This window comes from Tympanuchus pallidicinctus, unplaced genomic scaffold, assembly GCF_026119805.1.
Source record: "Tympanuchus pallidicinctus isolate F22 unplaced genomic scaffold, pur_lepc_1.0 scaffold31, whole genome shotgun sequence".
Lineage (NCBI taxonomy): Eukaryota > Metazoa > Chordata > Aves > Galliformes > Phasianidae > Tympanuchus > Tympanuchus pallidicinctus.
Window position 1 is genome coordinate 2,762,300 of NW_026294749.1, and position 27,889 is coordinate 2,790,188.

Genomic DNA, 27,889 nt, shown 5'->3' on the forward strand with positions numbered 1-27,889 from the left:
TGAGTCGTTGATGTAGCCGTCTGTCTCTTCTCTGAATGGAAGCAGCTGCTGTGTCGTGAGCATTCAGTGTCTCCTCTTCCTGAGTAGAAAGGACAGTGCTGAGGGAAAGCTTTGTACACAGCAGTTGAAGTTCTTGTGTTTAGCATTACACTCTTGAAGAAGCAGCATATCAAAATGTATTTAAACTGATGAGACCTGATAGATACTTCAGTGGTGTTCAGAAGAGATTTTTCATGAATGGAGGCTGTCTGAACAAGACATCTTGCACTGATGCTTTGATTATTGGTGATCTAAGAATGCAGGATGGTTGCTCATCAGGGAGAGGAAGAGTTGTGCATCCTGCATCCCTAAACATCACTCTTGTTGCTATGATGGGCATCGATCCCAGTTGTGAACCTCACTTTATCTCTCAAGTGCAAACTATTAATCTTGCAGTAGGGTTCTTGTTTGTTAGGTGTGCAACATTATTTTTCTAACTAAACACAAAAAGAGATGTATTTCAGGAAAAAGAGCATAGCAATACACTGATTGTGCATACTCCCATATCCCTGCTGCCACTGGCTTCTTGGGAGTATCAGCATGCCTGGAAGCACATCCTTGTGGTTTTCCTTGGCAGGAGTCTCCATGCCTCGTTTGCCTTATAATACTGTCAGAAACAAGTACTAAAGCAACAGTCATTACTTAGACTGAACTCCCATTGTGGTAGGGAGCAGGGAATCATGCCCGATGGTTTTGTGTTGGCTTTCAGGCAAAAGCTTTTCACTTTGCTCCCACCAGAAGAGCTTTTTTTGCACTCAAGCTTCTTTACTGCTTTTCAGCCATGTGTGCTATGCCCCTATTGTGTGCCAAATATGTGTAAGGATACTCTTTTCAGCATGTTGATTATTATTGTGCACATATCACCATTTCTTTGTATAATCTCCTTATATAACATGCTCTCATGCCTACCAGGTACACCCAGTACACACCTAGCCTTTTAACAGTTGCAGAATTCAATCAGTTGTGGGTGAGTCATCCAGCATAGCACTTCTTCTTCCTTCCCCACCCTTCCAAAAGTAAATAAATAGATAAACTGGAAGTCAGTGAGGGTTCAGAGCTCTGAGTTTGTGTCCCCAGTCTCACTTTTCCAAGGCACACACATCAGTTGTGGTCATTTCTGTAGCAGCTTGAGAAACCACAGTCAGTCAGCTGGGCTGTGTCAGGAGGAGCTGGGCGATGCCATTTGGGACTACTTCACATCCAGGCAGGCAGGAAGTGTGTGGGTATGACATCTCCCCATGTCACACTGCACAGAACACGCTGAGCAGCTTCTTTCCGTGCCAGAGCAATTGAGTTAGGACAATGCAGAGAGAGAGGTGATAAAATAGCCTTGTCCCTTGTGGCATAGAGGGAGTAGTCCCTCATGATGCATGCAGGAACAGCAGTTGTGCCAGGCCTTTGTGCTCACCATATGGGGAGAAGGTTCTCCTTGCTGTCACATCCATCATGCTTTGGCCCAGACCGTTCAATTCTCCTTCTCAGTGGTGACCTCAGCAGGATAGCTAGGTTTGGGATCACTGGAGAGTACCATATCCAACCCACCAAATTCCTCTGCCCACTTCTAGACAATAGAGTATGGAATACTATAAAGGCAGAATTTCTATAAATGGTGATAATATACTCTTGGGTCTCCCTGGGTGGTAATGTTTTCTGACTTAGTCAGAAATTACTCCTTAATTGTTGACAGCCTTGAGGTAACCCATGCCCTATGCAAGTGATAAGTAAGTAGAGCTAGACATTCACCAGTCACTGCTGTTTTGTCTCTGCTACACACGGACAATGCACCCTGCATCAGGCTGCAACTATCTATCCCATCTCCTAAAGTAAACGTTACTGATTTGGTTTGAGTTTTTGTATGTGTGTGAGAAATACAAGGAAGTCAGAAGTTTTCTGCATAATACTTAGAAGTATGTGTGAAGTATTTTTTTGACATTATAGGACTTGGAAAAAATGCTGGGTAGCAGCACAAGGCAATAGTAATTGTACATACAGGAATATTTTCCACTGATCACGTTGTGTGTCTCTGAATGTGTATCACATTCAGTCATATCTGCTTTGGGTCTTCTCAGCTTCACTCCTTCTCTTGAAAAATCAATTTTTATTTTGAGAGCAGAAATCATCAGTTATACTTTAAAGCCTCAGTGTTGGATTTGTATTTCTTTTTTCTCTTAAATAGACAGATATCTGAGTGAAAGAAAAGTATCAAATAAATAGAGTTAAACATAACCTCAACTAACAAGTCTTTTTTATCCATGGATGACAGCCCAGTTAATAAATGTTTTCTCACTGCAATGCAGGACTGGAAGTTAATGTTGAAACACAGCTTCAACATACTCCAGATGCTCAAGACAAGCAGACCCATCTCAACCATAATGGCAGTGGCATGCACAGCATGTATCTATAGGAGGGTTGCTTAGTCCGGACTGGGTTTCTCCCTTTGCTAGCCCAAGTGCAAATGCTGTGTGAACTAAGAAATTTGGGCAGGAAAAAGACTGGTTTATATTTTGAATATGTTACTTGAAAACGGTGCTTAGCGCTGGCAAGGGCTTATATACAGAAAAGGAAAGAAGAAAAGATGAAAGAGGAAAGGTTTTGGCAGAAGTTGTAGTTCAGGCATGCAGAATAGATACGCTAGTCCGCATAATCATAAAAGTGTGTCCGCTTGCAAGACTTGCTACGTATCTCTGCAGTTGGCTTTCTGTCTTTAAATGTAAATGACATAGCATTGCCTTTAGACTTTGTGAGTCACTAGACCAGAGCCAAGAAGAGTTCAAATATGAAAAATATGTTTTGCTACATTTGCCATTAAAGGAACAGTATCATTTTAAGAGATCCAAAGCCTGAATTGCTTCCATCATAATTTTCTCCTTTTTTCAGCCTTTGCCCGCATTTTGTTAACTGAGTGAAGCTAACAATTAAGGCCAGAGTGGCAACACTTCTTGACTTGCCATCAGCCCATCCAGAAAAGCCTTCACAGAGGAATACAGGAAAATCCATGATTTTCCATTTCTGCACCACAAAAATTCCTAAAATATCCTACCTTGTGGTGGTTAAAAGGTAGCCAAGAGCCAAAGCTGGGCAGTGTTTTTATCCCAGTTCAGCCATGTCATGGGTCATGTGGTTCAGCATGTGAACAGGAAGGTGAGAATGGGTGAACTTTTGCCTCAGCCGTGCAGTCCATCAGAGAATAAATGGACCAAATCACTCCGCAGCTGTATAAGGAGGTGAACGGCTGAATACCTCTCACACAGAGTCCTTTGTGTTGTGGACATGATCTAGCATTATGATGGGACGCGCTAGGCTGAGGTTTTGTAGCAATTACTAACCCATTATCACGCTAGAACATGAGATCATTTATCTTCTAATTCAGAGTGTCACCTGTTCTTCATTTACCAGTCAATAACCATTAATTACTTTCAGTGGAAATTTAAACAAAGCTTTTCCCCTCTGTTAAAACCAGTAAGCCATTCAGTAATGACAAATAAACCTGGAGCTGTATCTCCCCCTTTCCTCTCATTCTCAGCCTGGAGTCTGGTACAATATGAACTCCTGGAGGAAATGCCTAGGAATTGATAGGTCAAGGGCCTTTATTAGTCTGATGGGGGGGAAGCACATTCCTGGCACTTACTGTAGGGAAAATGTACGGCTACTGCTTGCACACGAGTTTCTCATTGGTTACACAGGCTCTACCTGTGGAAAATAAGATTTGAATGCAGAGTTTGATCAAAAATATTTCGATCCTTTAACTTGTCTTTGCGTTTTTTACAAAGTGTTCATGCAGGCCCATTCAAAGCAACAGCATTTGGTTGCCTTCCTCAAAGCAAACAGAGCTATCGCTTGCTTTGTGATTTTAAGCACATTCATTTCTTTCATACCTGATTTTGACTGAGGTAATTCTAAGTGCCAACAGTTATGAGTGCCAGAAAAAATAAAAAGAACCAGCAGCGATAGATTCTCAATTAATCATTAATCTAAACATTCTTTCCTGGTAGGAAAAGAAGCAAAAATTGCTTTTAGCAACTGTATCTGTATTTGATCGTTGCTAAGCTGGCCCTGCAGTGCAAGTTTTTTTTCTAGGACAGTGATTGCTTGCTATTTGAATTGGAGACAAGAGTTGATGCATCTGAATGTATGAAACCTGGCAGGACCCATTGTCAGAGGCTGTTTTTCGGTTTCTGTTTTGTAGCTGTCTCCTTCAATGCGCTGCGTGTGTTTGAGTAAAAAGGGGCAAGGTTCCAATGCTATTTAGTATTGTTAGACAAAATTAACATCAAATATTTGAAGTACTCACTGGATTGTAGAATGTCTCAGCAGAAGCACCTGTACTAAAACTGCGTCCAATGAATTACAATATTAAGGTGTTTAAAAGCAGAAGTATAGACAAATATTATCAAAAGTCCCATCCTTTTCCTTACACATACTAATACTGTTTTATGGAAGTGCATTCTAAATAAGATGTCTTTGTGCCAGTTTGGTATATTAGGTCCTACGTGGTATTTCAGGAGGGGGGAATTTTTCTTATCGATAAGTGAGGTTTGGTTGTTACATCTCCGTCAGTTGTGCTGTGTACATTCTCAGCAAAAATAAAGGAGCAGATCTTGAATTCATTATGCACAGCAAACATCCCCTAAAGTCAGGAGGAGAACCACTATAAATGTTGACTCTGACTGTTTGTCCTGGAAATCCTTATTCACCCAAACAGTGCCTTTGCATACAAGGAAGCTTCGTTGTTTTCCGGGCTGCTTAATATAAACCGGTCTGTGAAATCAGGGACTAGGGTAGCAGAACCAGAACTGCCAATTACGTATTTAAAATATTCCTTTTGCCTTCCTATAATGTTGTTACCACTGTGAATCTCACAAGTTCGTCCAGTCGTGAAGAAACAGGCGTTGGCAATTTAGCACGACCTCTCAGATCAGCAGGGAAACCCCAATGTTCCAAGAAAACTAATAGGAGAGATACAAGTTAAGACATCTCCTCCCCACCAGAGGAGTTTCATCAGCCAGTCGGGTATTTCTGCGTCATTGGCTAGGATGTTCAGCCCTGGAAAGGAAAAATAAAGTTGCTGCCATTGTCCTGCCCAGCAGGTCATATCCCTGAAGCACAATTAATGTCAAGGACTTACACAGCAGTTGCTCAAAACCCGTCCTGCCCTGCACATTCAAAAAGCAGAAAGGTTCAAAAGGAACATGTTAATAAAATCTTGTCAAAACTCTGGGAGATGCATAAAATAATAACTGGGAAGAAAAATGACTTGCAAATAGAACCATTGAAGTGGAATGCGTTGCCTTGCTATACTTGATTTATTGAGGGGTGGGGGGCAGAATTGAGTATTTCAGGTGGTATTTACAGAGAGAAACTGAGCTGTCCCAAAGCTTTTATTAATCTGATTTGCAGAGTATCCACTACCATCAAGGGACCTACTAAAGTTGTTTTCTTTAAAGCTGATGTGAAAAGGTCAGTGCAAATAGCGTTGTGGATTACACTGTGAGAAGATGACAGTCCTTTTTACCATATGGCAAGAAAGTTGAATTATTTCGTTTTCCTCTTCTGGTTATTTATTAAATGAGGATCATGCCGTACAGGTATTCCCTTTTCCTTTCTAAAGGAAATGAAATGTTTAGATCATTTTGATTGATCTAAAGTAATAATTATTCTGTCCACCTACAGGTCCTAGGCAGTCATCTAATGGTTAGAGCAGTGTCAGAAAGCCGAAATGTACCTGTTGTGACACCTCAGACAAGCCACATGTGTCCTTGTGTACCACTTTTTCCATCTGCTTGCCTGCTTTCATGTTGATTTAGCTGGCCATCTAAACAGTGGTGCTCATCTGTGTGTTTGTGGGAGAGAGACAGTCATGGGAAGTAAAGATCCCCCTGAAAAATCCTGTGTTGGTGAACACGTGAAGTTGTGCTTCAAAAGCCATTGTGATCCTTGTCACTCTCCAAAAGGTTCTCTGAAAGAGAAGAGTTAACGGTTGTCTCATTGTTCTATCTGTATTGTTCGTATTCTTCTGTCAGAAGAAAAATTTTCTGTTGCAGTCCCATAATATGTTATATTCAACACATATTCAGCTGGAAAAACAGGCTAATGTGGTAAAATACGGTGTTGACTATTCTTAGATACTATTCTAATTACTTATTTGTAATTAAAATCCCTATTTAGCCAAAACAAACAAGGCAGAACAAAAAAGAAGCGGAAGGACTCCTGTCGTGATTCAGTGTTTGGCATCATTCTATGACAAACAGGCAACAGCGCTTTGGATGGAAACATTATAAAACTTTGTTCTCATCCGCCATATCTGTCTCAATGCCTGCAGTGTTTTAAGTAAATGAATCCGTGCTCTTAAGCGCTAAAGCAAGCCTCAGAGTTCAAAAGTAAACATATTAAAGTCTCCCCTGAAAAAATCCCTGCTGTGAAACAAATTGAAAATCAAATATAGCATTGTTTTCCGTAATAAGAAATAATTGAACTCTTTTCAAAGTTGCACTGAACTGGTTAATAGCCGCCAAATTAGGAAAGTGCTAATTTCCCAAGCTGGGAGCGTGCGTGTGTGTGTTATCTTCAAATCAAAAATGCAGCAATATAATATCATGTACCAAAGAGGCCACTCACGTTTGCACTGAATCTGTCTGTTTGTTTTCCCGCAGGCCATGTGGCTGATGCTGCAAACGGATGAGCCAGAGGACTTTGTCATTGCCACTGGGGAGGTCCATAGCGTCCGTGAATTTGTGGAGAAGTCATTTAAGCACATTGGAAAAACCATTGTGTAAGTATGAACATGAGATAGTAGCCACAGGCTGAACTTTTGGAGCTTTTTTGCATCGCTTGAGTTACAGAGCATTGTTTCTGTACACTTCTTTTTTTCCTCTCACATTCTACTTCTGTAACATGAGAGTTTCCAAGACATAAATGCCTGCCACAGTGGGTATATCCAGTGCTGATAATGAGAAAGAACCGTAGGAGGGTATATCTTCCTTTTTATTTCTGAATCTTCATGTTCTGTTCATACATTTCCCTTCTTGTTTCTGCCCAGTTCTTCATTTTGTGTCCCCACACCCCAGATATCTCCACAGTTCTGCTCTTACTCTCTGCAGGTGTCACCTGCTGATGCCAGTCCTTCCACGCATACAGCAAGGGTTATGTAGCAGCTCGCTCTGCATTCCTATTAGCTCTGCCCCTACCAAACCATAAAAATGTTGAGCAGTGGGTACAGAATGTTTACAATGCATATTCCACATAGTTTGATTGAAAAGACAAAATTCCTTCTCAAGGCCATATAATAAAATCAGGATGGCTTGGTGAGCGCTTTCCGTAATTTATATTTTTATTGTTTATTATTTTTTCAATTTCCCTCCTTCTGTATCTTCTCTGGGCCCCATGCATCAACATACCAATCTCAGCTGGAAAAGGGAGAGGAAAGCCACAGGCTCTTCCATGACGCTAGCGCCAGGGCTGTTCCTCAGGCCATCAAAGTCACTTGTGCAGCTGGTGAACTTTTGACAGGGCCAATAAGTTTTACTTGGGAACAAAAACTTGACAAATTCAATAAATATGCAGAAGTGCACAGATAGATACAATATTATTTGAACAGCCAGTGTGTGGCTGGGGAGGTAATAACATTTTCTCCTCAATGACTTTTTAGTCTGTTTTCAATTTTTGGCATCAACTTCCAGGAAAAAAAAAAAAACAAAAAAAAAACCTTTGATAGAGGGAAAGACTGTATGAGTAGAATTTCTAGCCCAAAAGCTCAATTTTGGGAAAAAGTTTATCTTGATATTTTTAACAACCCTTTACTGTGAGATGTCCCTTCATGATCACACATTGTCCCGTATTCCTCAACAGTAGTAGTGAGGTTTAACAGGACAAAAGGGTAGCAGAATTCTAGTATGCTTTCCCTTTCTTCTTTTTCCCCTTCTTCTGTATTTTTGCCTCTTGCATTTGTAAGCTAATTCTCCCTAACAAGCATTGAAATTAATATATATGCACTTACTCTATTTAAATAAGAATTCTTGTGATATCAAGAATTGCCTGTCCAATGTTTAATTAATTTTTTAGTATTTATTTAAGAATTAATATTTGTGTAACCACTTTATTGTTGTTATTGTTATTATTACATAAAATAAGAAACTGAAGCTTATCAGTGCCATCAGTGCCTACCTGGATATCTTTTTTGCAGATATTTTCATCACCACAGTTTGTTTTTATGCCAATACATTTAACTATTAGTTTAAAATTAAGTTCCCTGCTCTGTATTTGGCCAGAGAAATCTCAGCATGTACCAAGGATGACAAATCAGCATATGCCTTTCAGGAAGGAAACCCATGAGAAAACAAAATAAAAAATTAAAAAAAAAAAAAACCTAACTACTCAAATACAAGTGAAAGTATTTATGAACAGCTTCTATTATAGAGGATCCTAAAGGCTTATTTTAGATTTAGCTGGTCCTAACACACTCTTTACTGATTTTTTACTCACATACAGTTTCATGCGGTGGGCTGCATATCATTCATAGTGGTGATTAGTAGATTCAGTGTTTGGACTGAATTAATCAGTCCTAAGTTTCACTCTTGGGGAAACTGTGCAGTATTACTGCAGCTGATGAGGTAGGGCAGGTATTCTGTGTATACAAGGGCTTATTCACATATATATTTTTTTAAATTAATAAAAGTAATTTTCCAAGTTGCATGAGAATCCACATGCCGTCTACTGATGTCAATTTTTTGGAGCCTAAGTGTCTAATCACTTTAAAAATGGAACTTTGACTGCTAATCACCGCAGTTCTTTTGAAGTATTTCTTACTGTAATATATTATCAACTTCTTAAGTCATTCATGGGTGGTGTGTAAATAGCTGTACACATGGGGACTGAGGGGGCATTTTAGGTGCCAGGAATAATTTTGTTGCTGATTATTTTGAGACCAATGTAAATCTGGTCATTTTAGCCTAGCCAAATAAGCCAGCTGTTCATTCTCTGTGCTCCTGGGGTGGGATAGTGTCACATCTGACCTGCTATTCATCCTGTAGCCATCATTCATCTTTCAAATTGCACCAAATGTTAAAGCATTTTTGAGCACTTGGGAAGTTTTATTAAAAACCCCACATCCTTTGTGTAGGTACCAGCCCAGTCCATGCTTTTACAGAAGGCATGCACGCACTCCTTACCTTCGCTGTCCTCTTGGCTGGACAGCTGGTAACCTCACATTCCTTGAAACCCCCAGGGGCTTTCTACTCCCACCTCCTCCAGTTTGAATATATCTTCTTATATCTTCTTCAGGGAATAGCTGGCAGCAAAGTCCTCCATTTAGTGTCGTGGGTCCCCATTGGTGAATCCCACTGATTTGTTTCCTTGCAATTTATGATGAGGCACCTAAGAACAGTGCACCAGAGTTCTAAATGAACATACAGGCATGGCTCCATTCCTCTTATTGCCCTTCCTGAAAATTTGGTTGTGCTGTTTCAGGGTGGTTGGTTGTTTTTGTGTGCGTTTTTTGCTTGTTTGGTTGGTTTTAATCCCCAAAACTTATCTAGGCTGTTTCCATCAGCCTTTTTCACTGTTGTGATGGCACAGCTTCACAATATTCCTATACCTTTAACATCAAGATGCACTTTTCAGAATCAACAGAATGATGGAGCAAATAACCAAAAGCAATGAAAGGGTAAGCAGCAATTGGCAGAGCCCATAACCTGAAAACACTAGGCATGTGTGAAGGGGCTTTTAACCTTCTCTACTTTGTTCTTTAGCAGAAAGTGTTGCATCTTAGCTGTCAAATCTTAATACTGCTGTAGAGAACAGGAAGAAAACCATTCCTACTTGCCACATCAACTAACTAAAAATATATATTTTTAAGGTTTTTTTGTCTTCCAAACAATTCCCATTAGCTTCTACAACTGAACATCCAGGGCAGCCTGAAAAGTCTTTCCAAAAAGATAGTGTAATACTGTGTCATAATCAATCGTTACCTTATGTCAGGACCATATCTTTTCACCAAAATGAGAGATGAGAAACTTTACCGTATTTTTTGAGTAATGAAATGTACAGCTGCAGTAAGACTGACTGATTGCCCTCTGAAATTGACTCTGAAGTATACACTGAGGTTTATCTTACACTGTGTGTTTTCTTCTTCTATCATCATTTTTCAAGGGAGAAATTTAAAATTATATTTATATAATCCTCAGTATCATTCAAATCCAGTCCTTTGTACTAACAGGAAAGCCTCAGAGCTACAAATATTTCCCCCCTGTAAGGATTACACTTTTTTTCTTTTACTTTCCCTGCTACTTATTACTAATTAAGTAGTACTTGGGGGAAACACTTCCCACCTATAATTTGAACTACGGCAGGGTAAATGAAACAGGCAAATGCTTGTCTTGACTAATTTTCTGTCATTAATCTTATTAAATTAGAACAGGATTGCAAAGATAGCCCGAAACCACTAGAGCGCTCGTAGTTCTTTGCAGAATGCTACAAAGGCTGCTCTCTGCAATGTGGGGGAAAAAAAAGTTTGATCACTGGAAAGATTTATTGTGTTTTTTATGAATATAAAAATACGTGCACATTTGTTACAGAAGTATTCGTTGCTTCCAGGATCAAAATTAATTCATGAAAAATGAATATTTTATGCCAGTCACTTGGCTCTAAACACGAATTTTATCTTGGCTTACCAGTTGGTCTTCTTTAAAAAAGATCACCCCAAAAAGGAGAAGTTTGCAGATTAGCTGTAAGGTCTAATGAGGTGAACTACTAGCAACAGCAGCAAAAGATGGACTGAGGGAGAAGGGGATTTTCTTTCTTTTTTTTTTCCAACCTTAAAATGGAACATATGGTGGCAGAAATACACGAGGTTTGAAATAGTGCCAAAAGAATGGAAAGCTGACAGTGTGCTGGTCATGGTGGAAGACGAGCCATCAAAAGCCTTCATCAAAGCAACTGCTGTCCTCCAGTCTGCCTTTTGCCCACCAAACACTGCTGTCTGACCGGTTATGTGCATTGTATTTTACAGTGCTCAGATGGAGAAGAAGGGAGCAGAATCTCAAAAGTAAATTAGAGACATTTCGAGCAGCGACAGGGGAAAGGAGCCCAGCCAGGCCCGTGAAGAATGCTGGCCTGAGTGGACCCACAAACAAGGTCCTCCCATATGACAGAACCACTTTTCTTGCTTCTTGCTTGTCCTCACAGTAGAAAATATGGCATTGTGTAGCATTTAACCCAATGCAGCCAGAGGATTAACTCTTCCAGCTGAGTTGACTAATTTACTTTCCTATTGATACAAGCTTTTATCTGTTGGCACATCTACTAACTGTTCCAGTGCTCAGATTAGAAGATGGTAACAGTTTAATTATCTGATTTCCTACATCCTGAGGTGTGAGAGTTTCTCTTGTGGGTAGACAGGGTGAGAATTAAGTGTGGTATTCCGTAAGAAATTCCATATCTTTTCTCCAAATGGGATGAAAATAATTCTCACAAATGAAGTTTAGAAAAATGTCTGATTTCAAATCAGCAGGAATGTTTTGTTCCTTTTGTACTTTTCTATTAAAGAAAGACTAATGTAAAAAGAATTTTAAAAGCCGTTCTGAAAGAAAATACAAAATCTTTTCCTTCTGAAGGTGTCAAAGCTTCATCCTTCAATTTTATTAATACATTTTTCTTGCAAGTTGTCAATAGCATAACTTATTTGAAACTTCAGCTTTTCTTCCCAGCATGTTTTGATTTACACAGAAGCATTAGTATTCTTTTAGAAAACATTTTCCTGTGAACAAAAACCTTCTTAAAAGGAAACATTATCACCAACTTTCACATTTTTCAGCTTGAAAAGATTTCCAGCAGACTGAAAAAAAAAAGAAATCAGAAAAAAAAAAAAAAAAAAAAAAAAAGGCCACGTAACATACATTCTGGATTAAAGTGGCAGAATGTGGGGAGTCATGATTTAGGTTTTTGCAACTTGAGCTTGGCAACGCTGGAAGTTTAATACTAACAATTGTATTGTTTTAGTTGTGTTCCTTTAGTGAAGAATTTGAAGGCCTGATTCATCACAGCTCTTGAGCAAATGTGTGAGTGCTTCCCTGTGTGGTACCATACTTCTTCTTTTGATCCAAGCACAAGGGAGTGGCTAAGCAATCACTGAATCCTTAAATGTTTTGTTGTATCTAAGTTTGAGGTGGTAGCAAAGGAACATACTATGAGTCATGCTTAAAATCTCCCTACAAGAAATTACTTGCAAGATAAGACATCCATGGTCTGTTGTATGATGCCAGTTTTGCTGTTTATAAAGCATCAAGACAGATGAACTGCTCTGGCTAATCATGTGTAGTGGCAGTCAGGTCACAAATCTCTGAAGCCTACACAAGTGATACCTACATTAGCTTTGGAGAGTAAGCAAAATCTTCCTAAAAATTTTAAGCAATATTTCAAATATGAAAATGTTTTCTAGTAATACACTTTCTGATTTTTAAGGAGTATATGATAGGATTTTTTTCCTGTAAACAGTTTGGGATAATGATTTGCAATATTTCCTGAAGTTCTGTTCGTTCTTTACCTCTCCATAAAGGTTAAGCGAGGAGATGAAAAAAAAAAAATGCATATGTGAGTTGAGTGTCTATGCTTCTGTGGAAAGTTTCACTTATAGTTGATTTCTTGCCCACCTCCAAAATATCCACACTTTGCCTTGTTTGCTATTCAGTTACAGCCATTTGGACCACTTGGTCCTTTGTGGTGCTATTCTTTCACCCCCTGATTATCAGGACTCCCCTGGTGACTCCTTTCTCTCCTCACACCCCATTCAAGTATCTCAACTCCTCATCCTCAGGAGATCCTCTGTACCCATGGATGTTTTTATAGCTTGAAGCTTGATGTCTTACAAAATAAGAAATGGAAAATAATTGACATCTTCACAGTCAAAGAGGGAAGGGAACATTCATTACAGCTGATGAAAAATATTATAGCAATAGTGATTTGCTGATACAAAATTAGCTTTAAATTTAATGGAAATCCAGAGTGCAAAAGTTCTTGAATTCTATGGAAACTTATGTGGCTGCTGATTGGTGTGCAGCCCCTCAGCAGTGGGCTGGCAGTGGTCTCGCTGTAGAGGCTCATTGCTTTCAGGCTCCAGGACCAACCTTCTGTCAAAAGCCTACAGCTGCCTGAAAGCTCTGGGCTCCACCACCAGCTGGGATCTGCTCCCCAATCTCCTCGAATTTAGCACAGCCCTGATGAGACAAACATCCTTTAATTCTGGCCCCATTGCATTTCTCCCAAAGTACACAAGGCTGTTTTCTTGCCCACTTGGAGCAGACAACTCAGTAGTCCATGTGGCTGGATCTATCTAAAACCACAACAATGTGAGGATTCCCCATGCCTCTTCGACCTCACTCGTGCTTCAGAATAGTCTGGCATTACATTTCCCAGACAATAATTCTGACTGCAACTTGGCTACAAATTAAGGGATGTGTTGGTGTTTTTTTTCCCCTTTTCTTAGAAGAGGAGAGGGGGAACTGCTCAACTAACTGGATGCCTTGCTCCTGGTGTCAGGTTGGCTCAGCGTTATCCCTTTTATCAGCAGTATGGTGTCCCAGCTGTGAGCATAGAGGTGCCAGGAGTAATTAAAAGTGTTGCTATCGAGTTCTACTTTGTTCACAATGAGAAGCACTTTTTTCCCTGTGAACTTTTCACATTGCTGGGCTGAACAAAATGGGTGGAGTTTTCTTCTGAAGTTATTTCTATTGTTATATAACTTTGATAGTGACAGTAAATGAGTCTTTACTGGCTCGGTTGAGCCTTCTGGAGACTGTTGGGTGTTAAATGGAGTTCTCTGCTCAGTGACCTCCAACAGCAACTGATGTCTCCTGATCTAAGCACTTCCTGTTGTTTTACTGGTGGCGGTTGGTTTTCTATTAAGCTCATTTGAGTCCTGCACATTTTTACCCTCTGCCCTTTAAAGGGAGGGACTAATGTTAGTTTTGGCTTCTGAATGGAAACTTTACAGTGCAGGCTTCAAAAAAGCAATGGTGAAAGAGAAAGAAATAAAAATTAAATTATAAATCATCTTTAGTGTCATGGCAAGACTATCTACAGCCAACTTTACCGTTGCTATTATCTATTGGAAATTATTTTGATATTAAGTGTTTGCAATCATCCTACAGGCTTTGCTTGACATCCAAAAGGCATGAGTTTTGCTTTAAAAAAAATGGGGTTTTGATCTAAAATGATTTAAAAACTAGTAATAATGCATATTTGGTATTCCTTCTGCCTTTTGGTATTTTAACCTTCATGGGTACACAGAGGTCACATTTGCAAACTCTCGTCCATGGCCCTTAGGGCTAGAAACTCAAAAATGAAGGCTGAAATTGTCAAAGAATTAAATTCTTCTGGGAGCCTGGAGGAGAGGGCAGGGGAACAAAGGAAAATCAAATCTGTGACAAAATCCCAAGGACTGGTGGCACAGTTAATAACAGAAAGGCAAGGGGCAATTGTCTGTCATTGATGGTGACTGAAGCTAAATAGTCTAAATCACAGTGCTGAATCATATTATGTATATTTTACTTGAATACAAAATGTAAAGAATTTCATCACTGTTTTTGTGCCGGTCTGGCTCAGAGTCCCATGGTATATTCAGAGGCAAGAAAATGAGCTGAGGATAGGGCTTCAGTCATAACTCTGCATTCTGTACATTCAGTGAATTGGTTTTGAGATATCAGTGTATGTTCCTAAATGTTTCATCCAAAACATTTGTTTTGGGAGGGAGCATTGTCCTCACACTTCCTGGCTTCAATCTGCCCCTTCAAAGGCAGAGCCACTCACCCATCAAACCGTGCCTCTTTGGCTGCCCAGAATTTTTGCCCAGAACACTTGCTACCCAAATAGCCCAGTATGCAACCAGATCTCATGAATTACAGCAAGTTTCAGGCTGTTCAACACATATGAAAATAATTTAGACAAAGGAGCTGACTGTAATCTCACAGGTATTGAGTACTGTTTACGGTACATGTACTTGGAGCGCCATGTTGAGCTAAGACTGAAAATTCAAGAATTGTTTTTGTTTTGCTTTTCCTGGTTAGACAAAAATTAGATTATGCAGCTTAATGCTATTCAAACAGAGCTCCTCTTCCATAAAATTAACAGATTAAGGTGTTCCTGAAACTGCTGGCCAAAATACAAGAATTAAAAATATTTTAAGAACCATTTTAAACAACTTTGAACCAATCCACAAATGAAAAGGTTCACTGTCATATTTATTTGAAGATACATGAAACGTTCTGAATTTGGGAAGTTTTATTTTCCCTTCGCATTATGTGTTTAATTTGGAAGTCCTGTATTTTAGACCTTCCACTGATTCAAAAACCAAAACAAAGAGACTTCAAAAGCCATTGTTGCTACATTCAAGTCTAAACTCTGCCTTTGTTCCTGTAGCTAATGAGTTTATACTGTCCTGCAGGGAGAATTGACACCAGCCTCAAGTAAATGAAAGCAGGCCAAATGTTGGTAAGATCAGAGCACTAAAGTAATTATGGGTTGATTAAATGTTTATCTTCTTTACAGGTGGGAAGGAAAGAATGAAAATGAAGTTGGGCGATGCAAAGAGACTGGCAAGATTCATGTGACAGTCAATCACAAGTACTACAGACCAACTGAAGTGGTAAGAAAATGCCCTCTCTTAGCTTTGCAAATGAATAATCCAATCACTCAGCCAATAAATTGCTGCATTTGGCCAGCAGTCTGTGAAAACGGCTTAATTGCACTCCTACTGCTAGCTTTTAGAGCTCTAAATTAGCCTGCTTGCTGGCCCCCTCAACGCCAGCTACCTGGGAGCAAGCAGCACTGCAAGAGGCAGCAGTCTGGCTGCCCTGCCAGACATGCTGCTCTGCTTCTGTCACCCTCTCTGAGAGGCAGAGGGGAGGCTTAGCAGGGTGATGTCACCCGTGGGAAACAAAACAAAGTGCAGAACAACTTCTTGTTCCTTTTGGTCCTGAATTCATATGTGGTCAGCTCTCCTCTGGCTACCAGATGGGAAAGCAGAAGGAGGGCACTAATTGGTTTGATTTTTGAAATTCCTCCTTCTGGTCTTCATGACAGTGTCTCAGTTCCATCCAGTGTTTGTGCACTGCTCAGCTTAAATCTTGGCAATCAGCTCAGCACAGAAGTGCAGGCATCCTTTTGTGTTTTGCTTTCTTGAGTATTTTGTGGGGTCCTATTTAGTAAACCCTCATTCACAGAAGACCTTTTCACTCCCAGGAGTGCCTCAGTGAAGTCTGATAGGTGTGCTCCAATTACCCACTGAGCCTCCTAGGAGAGAAAAAAAAGTGTTCTGCGAACTTGAGCAGGATGGTGGCAGCCTACAGGATGGAGCCTGGTTTCTGGACACAGTGGCCCTGACTGAGTGATGTGGGTGTGCCCAGGAGAGGATGTTCTGCTCTTCTGGGGATCGGACATTGGCCCTGCCGGTGCTGATGCAGCATCGCCTGTCAGTCAGCCTGTTTGAAAGTGCTGGCTTCAGCTTTGTGATAGAGCAAAGTGTGCCGAGCATGTTTGTCTTGAGACAGGTTGCAAGGAGGGATTGGGGAGCTACATGCGTTGAAGTGGACATGGGTTCTGAAGAGGGAATTCAGATGGGAGTAGAGACTTCAGTGCTGTGCAAAAAAGGGCTTGGTTCATGTACCAAAATTAAGCCCTGGTATGTTGTTAAGAGCTGTCCATCATTCTGCACTTCGGTAAGGTATCACCGAAGGACACAAAGACAAAAGGACTTGCCAAACAGGAAAAGGACACTTGACCCAACAAGTCTGTGCTTTGTGAGAGCCACTTTCCTGCTTTGTCATACTGACAGGTACCTTTGCTTCAGTATCCACTGGTAGCTGTTCTGGAGCCCTCACCGTAGTTCCACCTTATTCACATCCTCAGACTTCCGCTGAAATAGAGTTGCCTACAGTCTTCTATTTGTCTTTATTGGTCTGTTTTTGGAACACAATTTCAGGATTTTACATTCAGCTCGCAAGCTCATGCTTGTCCATTTTGGGACAGTACGTAACAGAGGTTCTTCAGGAATGCTTGTGCAATTGCTAATGGGTCCACACATGAACACAAGAAAGGATAAGAAGCACAAAAATGATTTTTGAAGTATCTTTGTCTTAAGGAATATGCAGATGAGCTGTTGGCAAATTCCTATGTGAACAGAGAGAAAGCAGAACCTATCAGATGTTGTCATGAGCTTGTTGGAGGATACAGAATTGTTATTTGTTGGTGTATCTTTGGTTTAGTTCCAAGCCAGCTTAACCTGTTCGGATTTACAGCATTTTATTTCAGTTCTTACATAAATTAAATCTGTATTATCTACGTAGTCAGAAACTGCAAGGCATGTGTGTTCAGGTAGTTTAGGCAAGACTACTGATGTTTGACATGAAGGAGAAGGGACACCAACTATGAAATCCTCGTTATGTCTTTTTTACTGGAATCCTGTGAAACATGGAGCTGAATTCTTTAAAAAACATCTAAAGAGACTGAAAAATAAGGGTTATTCTTGACTGGCAACAACAGACTGGTTTCTGAACAGTTCCTTATGATTGTATGCTGACCACATTTCTTGAACAGTGTTGTCAATCACGTAGCTTCTGAAGAGAGATTTCTTTGGCAATATTTCTCCCATGGGAAGCAGTGGAGATAGTCAATCTGCTTATAACTTTCATTTAATTTACTTGATAAAAAGAAAGTCCAGCCTAGACCCTAAAGTATGCAAGTTTCTCAAAGGTGGTAAGATTCAGAGCTAAGTAGTTCTTGAGCCTGTTTCATCCACATGGAAGAGTGGAGCAGAGCTGTTCCAGGACTTGCAGCTATTGGTTTGAGTGCCGTGGTTCTTTGCAATTAGCCTGGCATCCACTTCTTGGAACCAAGTTTTTACATAGGAAAATGTAGACAATCTCAGGATGGCTACACAGAGTCGCTTTCTTCTCCCTTTTTAATATACATTACAGAATTATTTCTGTTCTTTATCAAAAGAAAGCAAACCTCTCTATTTCAGTCAGGGAGACACGGCAGCGCAAATCCAAAATGCCAGATCCAAATCTAATCCATTCCCAGAAACAAAGTAAATGCCATGAGAGAACCAAAATGGACTGACAGCACATGTCCCTTCCCACTATCCTCAGCAAGACTACAGAAGTCAAGAAAGCCTCAGGTTGACATTTTCATGGGAGGCTTAGCCAGATCAGTTAACAGGAATTCTGCTGTTGAATCCTAGCTGATGCAGAAAATCTGATGCTTAGATTCTCATGTCTTATTTGGAAACGTTTCTGTCTGTCTCTCTAAAATTTAATGCAGTATTCTGGAAAGTGAAAATAAATATCATTTAATCTTGTATACAGTCAGTTCTGACAGTGCCAATACATTCATTTGAAAACATATTTGTTTTCTTAGTTAGCGATCCCTGGGGTCAAGGCCTCCCATTGAAAAGCTTAGCTGTACCGAAGAGGAAACCTTGAAATGTGAGACTGTCTTCTGGTCAAACTAAGTAGACCCTTTGAATGGCTTGACTCTAAATCTCTTCACTCTGCTTTTGACTGCTTTGTAGCCCCTGATATTTACTGGCCTTGGGAATTCTTCCTGTTAATTCCTCTAATGCCTGTCTCTCTCTTTCATTTCTTCTTTCTTTCTGACTACAAACCTATTGCTGTCATTTCTTTCAGCCTGAATCGTATTCCTAACAGTATTCTTTTTGGCTTTTCTTTTCCAACTGAATTTGGAGACTATAAACTGCTGCATGGCGTGGGAAAAGATGTTTACTTTACCTTTCTTAGAATCAGCAGTTTTCACAGGAGCTTCATCACCAGCTCGCTTTATATACTAAGCTGATGTAGTGTGAAAGATTTTTTCATGTATTTCATAGGTGTATTTAGCACGTGGCTGAGAAGGCTGTACCTTACATTCATTTGCTACTTTTGATACGTATAGATGTCACTACAGTTTACTTGCCTGTAAAATTTAGATCCTTCAAAAATCACCTCACCAAACTTTTATGATTTTATTACAATTAGAATACTCAAATAGCAGGTAGGCAACTGGAGTCTATACTTGGAGTCAAATGACCTTCTTGCTTTGCATAAAAAGCAACACTTTTTTTTTTTTTTTTTTTTTAATTTAATGAAATTATGAAATTCTGTGAGCCATCCAATTCAGTTGGAAACAAGCAACTCTGCAGCACAGGGTGCTGGAAGCATCCCATCTCTCAGTTCCTGAAGTCAGGTGATTTTTAGAGAACCTGAGCCTGTCTTTAGTTTTTCTTATCTTTCAGCAAGATAATTAGTGTTAACTTGCTGTTCTTTCTTCCATCTTACTTACATTGGGGGGAAAAAAAAACAACAAAGAAATGATCTAAAAATGAACAACAGGAAAATTATACTTGAAGAATTCCAGTGTGATGGTCAAGCAGGTATTTCTCTCCAAGAATTCCAGTCATCGCTTCTAATGAATTTAAGTATGTTGACATGCTTTAGTAAAATTGCTTCTAGTATTTTGATATAGCAGATAGTGAGCTAAAAATTTTTACTGGTGTCTGTTTCATTTTTTTGCCCTTCTACAATGAAGATCAACCCCATGTCTCAACGGTGCATCCTGTTATCAGAGAATTTAAGATGTACATGTCTCAGTTAGGAATTTAATTAATTCTACCTTAATTTTTTTAAGGGAAAAAAATGTTCCAAGAAACCTTCAATCATATGAAAGTGTTGGGTTTTTAATCTGTATCTAATTCTTTGCTGGTGTTACAGGGAATCTTTCTCCTCCTTTCCCACCTGTTTCTGTAGGTGTCCTACAGCTTTCTTAGGGTGAGGGCTGTAGCTTATATTCATTCATCATGATTGTTATGGACTGACATGGCTGTAATTCTGAGGATGTACATACATCAATGCAAATTTCCTTCCTTTATGCAAGTCCTAGAAGCTCTGTCACAATGTGATGCAAATGTTTAAGCATTCATATGGCCTCTTATTATTATTCTTCAAAGAAAAACGAGTATGCTAACTTCTTCCTTTTGTTATATGCCCTAAGCAATTAAGCATTTTTCTCCCAGTCCTTCTTAGCACTGATATAAATGAAACTCCATGCAATGCTCAGCAGAAAAATTCTTAGCAGCAAAATGTCCAAGGATGCTTTGTCCTCTTGGGATTGTATCATTCAAACTGCTCTAACTTTAAGAAGTTCCATATCCCTCCATACCAGGTTGCTTACTTCTCAAAGGATGGCTTGTCGTATCCAAATATCTACAGAAATTCCCGTAAAGAGAAATTTGCCAGGTTCTCTCTGTATTGCTTGTGCTAAACTTTCTATCTTTACTTAACTACAGTTGGCCCCAGTTGCCCTTTTTTTCTCTTTGGAATTAAGCAGAATAGCTTTAAATTTCAGTCTCTTAGATGTTTTTAAAAAATTCAGCTCCATGTTTCCCATGTTTCACAGGATTCCAGTAAAAAAATTCCTTGGGGCATATCACATTTTCCCAAAGTCAGCTTTCTTAAAGTCAAAAACATTTCTGAGCTCCATCTGAGTGTTTCTGCCGTGAAGAGCATTTAGGATCTCACTTAGGATGAAACCATGATCACAAAGCTCTGACTGCCACACGCTTCCACTTCAGTTTCCATACAGCTTCATTTCCTACTCTTGACTTCAGAGCAGCCGTGCCTGTAAACTGTTCAGATGTTCATATGAGGAAACATGTGCTTCCCTTCCTCAAGGATCTTTATGCTCATCTGAGTCAATATGTGGCCTGTATTAGTACTCACAAAAATGAAGTGGGAGTATTCAAGGAAGAATAATCTTCAGATGGTTTTCCTGTCTATTTTCCTCAGTAGCAGCCAGGTGAAGGAGTTGCTAGTTGCCATAACTCTGACAGTCTTCTCCTGCATTTGGTTGTTCTTTTTTTCTTGCTATGAAAATGCATGTCAACGTCTGAAAACCACTGCCTTGGTAAATGATTACCTCTGATGTCCTTAATTCTCCTCCAAGCTGGCTTTGCTGCTATGTCAGTCAAAATACTTATATCATTCCTTACTTCAGACTCAACATTATCTCCGTGTTCCTTTGCTACGCTCTTCCTTTTCTTTGTCTCTCCTGCTAATAAAGCCCATGGTAGATTTTTTTGATTTTTTTTGGCTTTAGCTACAGGCCTTATGTACCAGGCCTTCCAGAGGTATCTCTGAAAACGCACGTCAAATTCAGCCAAGTAAAATAATGATTAATAAGAACTTCTCTCTGTGTGGCCTCTCCAAGGCACTAAGCACTTAACATACTTCAAATGCTTCTCAACGAGCATGAGAAAGAAGTAGAAAGTAGTATTGCTGCATTTCTGCTTGTGGCCCACAAGTATGGCAGGGGAGATGGGCTGTGCTATATGAGGGCACTAGGGGAGAACTGGTGGCACTATGCTTGGCACAGAAGCTGCCATCTTTGGTGAAGGCATTCTTCCATGGGAATCACACTACTTCTTTGTCTCATCCTGACTTTGCTTTTGTTAGTAGTGCCTTGAAAGACAGGAGGATCACTTTTGCTCTCAGGTTTTCCCCTCAGTAGGTCATCTGAGAACCTGACTGGATTTGTGTCCAGCCTTGCTTGCTTACCTGTTCAATTCTTTGCAAAGAGCTAGCGGGAGCCCTACTGTACCTCCTTTCTTTTGGGAGCAGATACCTCTGATACTCCCCTCCAATGCTCCCACACACATTTCTGACTTTTCACTTCATAACTAGCTCATTACATCAGTATTAAACAGCCGCAGCCAGTAAAGGAATCCCTCTGGACACTTCTCTTTGCAGTCCTTTACTCAGTTGCTTCTCTTTGCGTCATCCTGCTCCTCCTCTGCTGTGCCTCCAACTAAATATTTCTCTGGCAACTTCTACAGCTGGCTCTGTTCCCCCTCTTCCTTCACCACCTCTTTCCCTGCTGTCATTCCTGAGGTTTTGAAGCCAGCCATGTGTCATCTGTGACCTTCACATCTTCAATGATCTTCCTGAGAACATCAGCGTGTCTCTGAGTCTGCTCTCTGATCTCCTAATGCCACAACTATCCCGCAAGAGTAGCCAGGGGAAGAGGGTGACTTTACCTCCTGGGGTCTGAGTTGGAATGGCTTTGCACTCTGACTGTTGTGGACTGTTGTGCCATATGTGCATTTACAAGATCTGTAGTTTTTCTTCAGAAATATTGGACTAAAGAAATGAAAATGAAATCTGTGACTGACTTTGGGCAAAGCAATTTTCCACTGTGGGTAGGTGAAGAGATTGCAATCCCATTGAAAAGCTTGCGCAAAGATAAAGCTGTCATCCAGGCAGAAGGGTTGGTGGTTTTAATTCATTGCTCATTTTTCTAAATGATGCTGACACATAGCAATTAGTGGCAATCTTGGATGTGACAGATCCAGGCTCAACTCCCGAAAACAGATTTTTAAATTAAACTTAGTTGACTGGAGGATTAAGACTGAGGGAGAGGTGAATGAGGATAGAAGGCTGTTTAGTCCTTAATTAGGTCCTGATTCAGCCAAGCATCCAAGCAAGTGCTTCACTTCAAGGGCATGAATACATAATAGGGATAGTTTCCATACTTGGAGCTATGGGCATGCTTACGTGCGTTGCTGCATCTTAATGTGAACTAAAGCAACTCATCTGTGATGGGAACTAAGATGGTCAGACCAAATGGTTGTGGGAACTAGGGAAGTGCCTGATGATTATTCTTGTTTGCCTACCCCATGGTCCATGAGCACAATACTCAGGTACTGAAATACTTACTTTAGCCAGATTCTCTTAGGATGGCTTTGCAGGCAAGAAGGAATGAGACCAAGTTCATTTAGTTTCAATCAACTGCTCCTGCAATGGTGTTTCCTGCCTGTAATTCTTCTTTGCCTTTCTGACAGTAGGGGGTCTTAATACCACCTCTTCACTTATTCATGCTTATTCATGCACAGAAAGTCTCTCTTTATCTCACCTCTTATCCCTTTGCCTCCCCCTTCTCTTGGACTGCCATTTGGCCTCCTCCTCCCCCTTTTTATCTCTGTCTGTTGTCTTGGCTTGTTTTCTTATCACCGCCTATCCCATGCCTGTCTCACACAAACACTCCCTGTGCTCCAGCAGCTGTGGTGGGAAATGCAGAGCCCCTGAAGGGAAGTCACAGAGGTGGGAGAAAGCCTGGAACCGACAAAAGTCACAGCAGAAGTCCAGGCTCAGGCAGCACCAAAGACACATTTGTCACACTGCTGAATATTCCATCCCAGCACTGGTTCCCACTACCTGCAGCCTTTTACCTACAGTCCTTCCCCATTTCTTGTGTGAAGATAGATGCTCCAAAGAGCTAAACTATGGTTCAGACCACGTTTTGGAGTGCCCAGTGTTGTGGGTGAGACTTGAGGTCTGGTGGAGGACTCAGCAGAAATCTGTTCCCACCAGGGTTTTCCAAAGACCTTGATGTCAGAGGTGATTGAGGTCACATACAGACCTGGTTGCTTGTTGGCATGCAGAAGTGGAAGCATGTCTGAAGATCTGTCTCCCTGTAAGAAGCATTTTATGTTATTTTACAATGGGATTTTAAAAGTAAAAGTCAAGCAATATGTTAGTAATACTGCTGACATTGTGACTGTGGTTCCCACCGTGTTGTAACCTTCTAAGTATGCTCTGCCAACACATTTGCAACAGTTTTAGAGTGGCAGCACAGCACCATAAATGACATGATTTATATGACAAGAAAAATGTCTTTTGAATACAGCGGATATGAGACAGAGGTGAGGTTTCCTCCAGCAAATGTGAATTAGACTCTTTTCTCTCCAATTTCTCCAGCATTTTCAAGAGCTTGCCTGCTGTATGCTGTTTCATTTTATGGGTGAGTGGGTGCACAAAGGAAGAGAACAGCCACAGACTTCTAGTGTGTTTCATCCAAGAAGCCACAAGATGACTTTAGTGCCGTAAAATAGCTTCTGCTAAGTTTGAGTCAGCAGATGTCTTGACATCAGCCTTTTCAATACTGTCTTCCAGTCAGCATAGCTGTCCCCAGCCTGGATATGCTGCGGCATATGATAGTTTTGTCTTTTTGAAGGATGGTTCTTCAAGCTACCAATTCCCAATATCCCGTTCCACCTCCTACAGAATGTGTGTCACCATTGCTTTCTTGTTGCTGAAGTTGTTATCATAAAATCACAGAATCACTGAGGTTGGAAAAGACTTCTAAGATCATCTAGTCCAAATGTCTAGATTTGGAGGGGAGGGAAGGAGAGGGGAGGGAAGGAAAAAACAGGTTTTCAGTTATTTCTAATGCAAACCTAATATTCAAGGAAAGTACTTTTTTCTGAAAGTAATCGGGCTTGTTTCATATAGATCCTAGAGGTCATCTGTCTCTCACAAAAAATCCACATGAAGTTTTTGTTTAGACTCTTCTATTTCCTTCACTATTAGCAGTTTCTCTCAGAGGAGCAAATGGTTGGCAGAAAGTGGAGGCTTGGAACTGATTGTTTACAAAATAAACAAACCTTCACTTTTCCCCTCCGTCACTTTTGGAGTCATCATTTGTAAATTAACAACTTTGTGATGGAGGCATGACAAGGTGGGACCTCTGTTACTGTTGCCACCATGTGATGATGATGCTAATCAGTGCTGAACCACCTTCCCTATCCTCTTGTCTTGTTCCATATTAAAAACCTGTAGTGATGATGTTGCCCTTGTCAAAACTTGAAGGATTTTACATTCTGTATTACTTTTAAATATCTCCCCCTCCTTTAAATATCCCTGCCCCCTCCCACCTTGATGGAGGTGTTCAAGGCCAGGCTGGATGGGGCTTTGAGCAACCTGGTCTAGTGAGAGGCCTCCTTGCCTATAGCAGGGGGTTAGAACTAGATGATCTTACAGATCCCTTCCAACCCTAACTGTTCTATTTCTGTCATTCTTAATACTTCTCTAGTGTTTAAGAATAGCTTGTGTGGCTGAGTTGCAGGGGAAACTGAGCCTGGTGGATCTAAGCAACCTTTTAAATTTTGTTGTTGAATAAAATGCTAGAAAATGAACTTTTTGGCACAAGTATCTACTGTAGTTAGCATGAACCAGGAAACAGATCTTCGTGCCCATCCTGGATGCTCCCCAGATTGTCTGATACCCCAGCTGGATGGGTGAAACAGGAGACAGTATTTATCTGCAAGGCGGGAGGGACTTAAACATTAAAAAGCTTTATGCCTAGGATTAGCTGGAATTTTTGCTCATTCCTCACATATAGAGTCTGAGCTCACCAAAGCAGACAATATGAAAAATATTAACAGGATTCAAGAAGACATTAGTAATAGATTAAGAGTGTATGCCTCCCCTGCAAGACTTTTTTTGCTTGTGTTTTTTTTTCCTTTCAGACAGAAGAGTCTGAAGGTGAGTAGGTGAAGTCAATTTTAATAATTCACAGACAATAATACATCTATTTCTCCCTTGACAGAGCTAGTGTTTAAACTACTGGTATTGCCTGGCATGACATAAAACAGGATCAGTCACTCATCCCTTTGAAACATCTAACCGGGCTTCATTTAAATTTCTTCCTTCCAGACTTGGCAGTGCATTTTAATACTATTGGTAGAGCTCACAGCTGACTTGTGACTTCAGACTTTATCTGCTGGGTTGTGGTTAGGAACAGAGTATGACAGCACCATTCGTCGTCAGCTCTTTCCATGTGCAATGACACAAAAACCTCAGTGCTACAGATAGACATAGAAATCTGAAACAGATTGCTCGACTGCTGAACAGAAATGTCTTTTTAAATGAAATTTTCTTCTCAGAACCTTGATCCATAATTTTTGAAAACTCTTTTCCCTTCATCCACGCTGCTGAACTGGCGCTACTCCACAGTCATGCTTCATATCGAATAGCTGTAAGGGGAAAGGTGGATTAACGATAATGAAAACAAAAAATGTGTTTTAACATAGGACGCCTGCCTGCTCTCTTTTTTTTTTTCTTTTTTCTTTTTAACAGTAATCTCTGACAAGTTCATGTTTATAATTCACTACATCTGCTATCGAGTGCTTTGCAGACTTCAGTTTTACAAATTGCTAGATTGGGTGACTAGGAGTTGAATTGCTTTTGTTTTTATTTTTTCTTCTGAATGACCCATAAAACACTACACTTCCACCTTCCAATTTAGAAAGCAAAAGCATGTATATTAAAGCTTCTTTACAATAACAAAGGCTTCTGACTAAAGCAATTGGCTCCCACTATAGTTTTCCCTTTGATAACAGTTGTAAATTCCTAAGCCTCTAATCTTTGGCAGCATTTCCTTCTTGATCCAAGTTTCTCTTTCCATGCGTTGGGGGAGATTAAAAGGTTGGTTATGAAGGTGAAATAGGAAGCAGAAGAAATGTGAGGTTTTAAGAAAAGCTCAGGTGAGAGTGATATGACCAAGTTTGTTCTGTGAAACAAAGCCTCTGGGGGCCTCTCGTTACAGTTCAGCATCACCACTGATCAGATGTTGTGACATTCACTCCTCACTCTAAACAGTGCTTCTGTAGTGCTAGTGCTTTATGGTTAACAGTCTTTTATCCTCACACAGCTGGCTTAAAGGGCTCGCAGATGACTATCCCAGGTAATATTTAGGTTTTTCATTACTTTTCTTTCTGTGTCTCCTTCCTAAGGTGCTCTGTGAGGTATCTCTGCATTTCAATCTCTGCATTTCATGCATTTGTCAGAGACTTTTTGCAAGTCTCCTGAGCTTCAAATAAAAAAAAAAAAAAAAAAAAGAATCTTGACTGATGAAGTGAATCTGAAGCAGACAGGCAGCTCAGGCACTGTAAACAAAAAGTTGGCATGATTAGGATCTGATTAGCCCTAAAGGTGAGCCACCCACCTGTATCATAACTCCAAAGCTGTGTGGCATAGAGAAAGCAAGAGAAAGCTGGACGCGGGAGTGAAAATGCAGGAAAGCACATTATTCACTATGGTAGAGATTCACAACAGTGAAGACTTACATGCACTCGAAGAACAGCCAAAGGGAGCTGGTGATGGATGACAGGCACTTTGTGTGCCAGAATGCTCACAAGAAATATTCTTATTTTTGCTTTCTAGTATTAGCAACCACAATTAGTTTTACTTTGGCTTAGCTGCTGGATGGAGTTTTTTTTTTAAAAAAGGGCTTAATTAAGTTCTAAAATATGGCTCCGTGAAGGATTTCCTACTCCGGACTAATGCCTGGAACAATAATCTTTGATACCCTTGGTACCATAGCTTGCTGTGACTGGATGCAGGCACTATGTCTAGCAGCTGCTCAGCTCGAGAACTGCTTGCAGGAGAAGCAGATGTTAAGGACGAGAGCCAGGGGAGAAAACTCTGGGAGGAGCCCGCCACGTGCACAGGTGTGTGAGAGGTGGCAGCTGATGTGCTTGCTGAGATTTTTGCAAGGATCAGCAATTATGTGCCAGAATTCATCAAATGAGTATTTTGTTCATTGACACATAGACAACTGACTGGAAAGTTTTACAACAGCAGTGGAATCACACATCTGCCATTCGTATTTCTGTTACAAGGGCCATACATAAGTTAACATGTAAGTTACAAGGGCCTTGGGTGAGAAGGACAATGTAGAGATGGGGCAAAGCAGTGGGATTCACTGTTCCTTTTCACAGGAGCTGTCAAAGCGGTGAGTGGAAGGGGTTTGCTGAACAGGTATGCCCAGTGGTTAGATCGCCAGTGACTGCTAGAGACAGAACAGGATAAATACATTAGAAGTAAATACAGCCTTAGTTTGTCAATTTTCCCCTTGTTGCTGACTGTGTTTAATCTGTAAAGCTTCAGGAAGTTGTCCATCAGGTCTTCCAGTGCTGTTTTTTTTAATACCAGGAACTCAGCATGATGCTGTTGTCTATGAGCAGAACTTCACA

At 40.4% G+C, this 27,889-nt stretch overlaps 1 protein-coding gene across 1 annotated transcript in view; it reads left to right on the top strand.

Moving 5' to 3' along the window:
- Positions 1–27,889, top strand: part of GMDS (GDP-mannose 4,6-dehydratase) — a 389,872-nt gene that overhangs the window by 301,624 nt on the left and 60,359 nt on the right. Inside the window, exons 8-9 of the mRNA XM_052697565.1 lie at positions 6,690–6,808; positions 15,574–15,670. Of these exons, the coding sequence (XP_052553525.1) occupies positions 6,690–6,808; positions 15,574–15,670 (216 nt within the window). The remainder of the gene's footprint in view (positions 1–6,689; positions 6,809–15,573; positions 15,671–27,889) is intronic.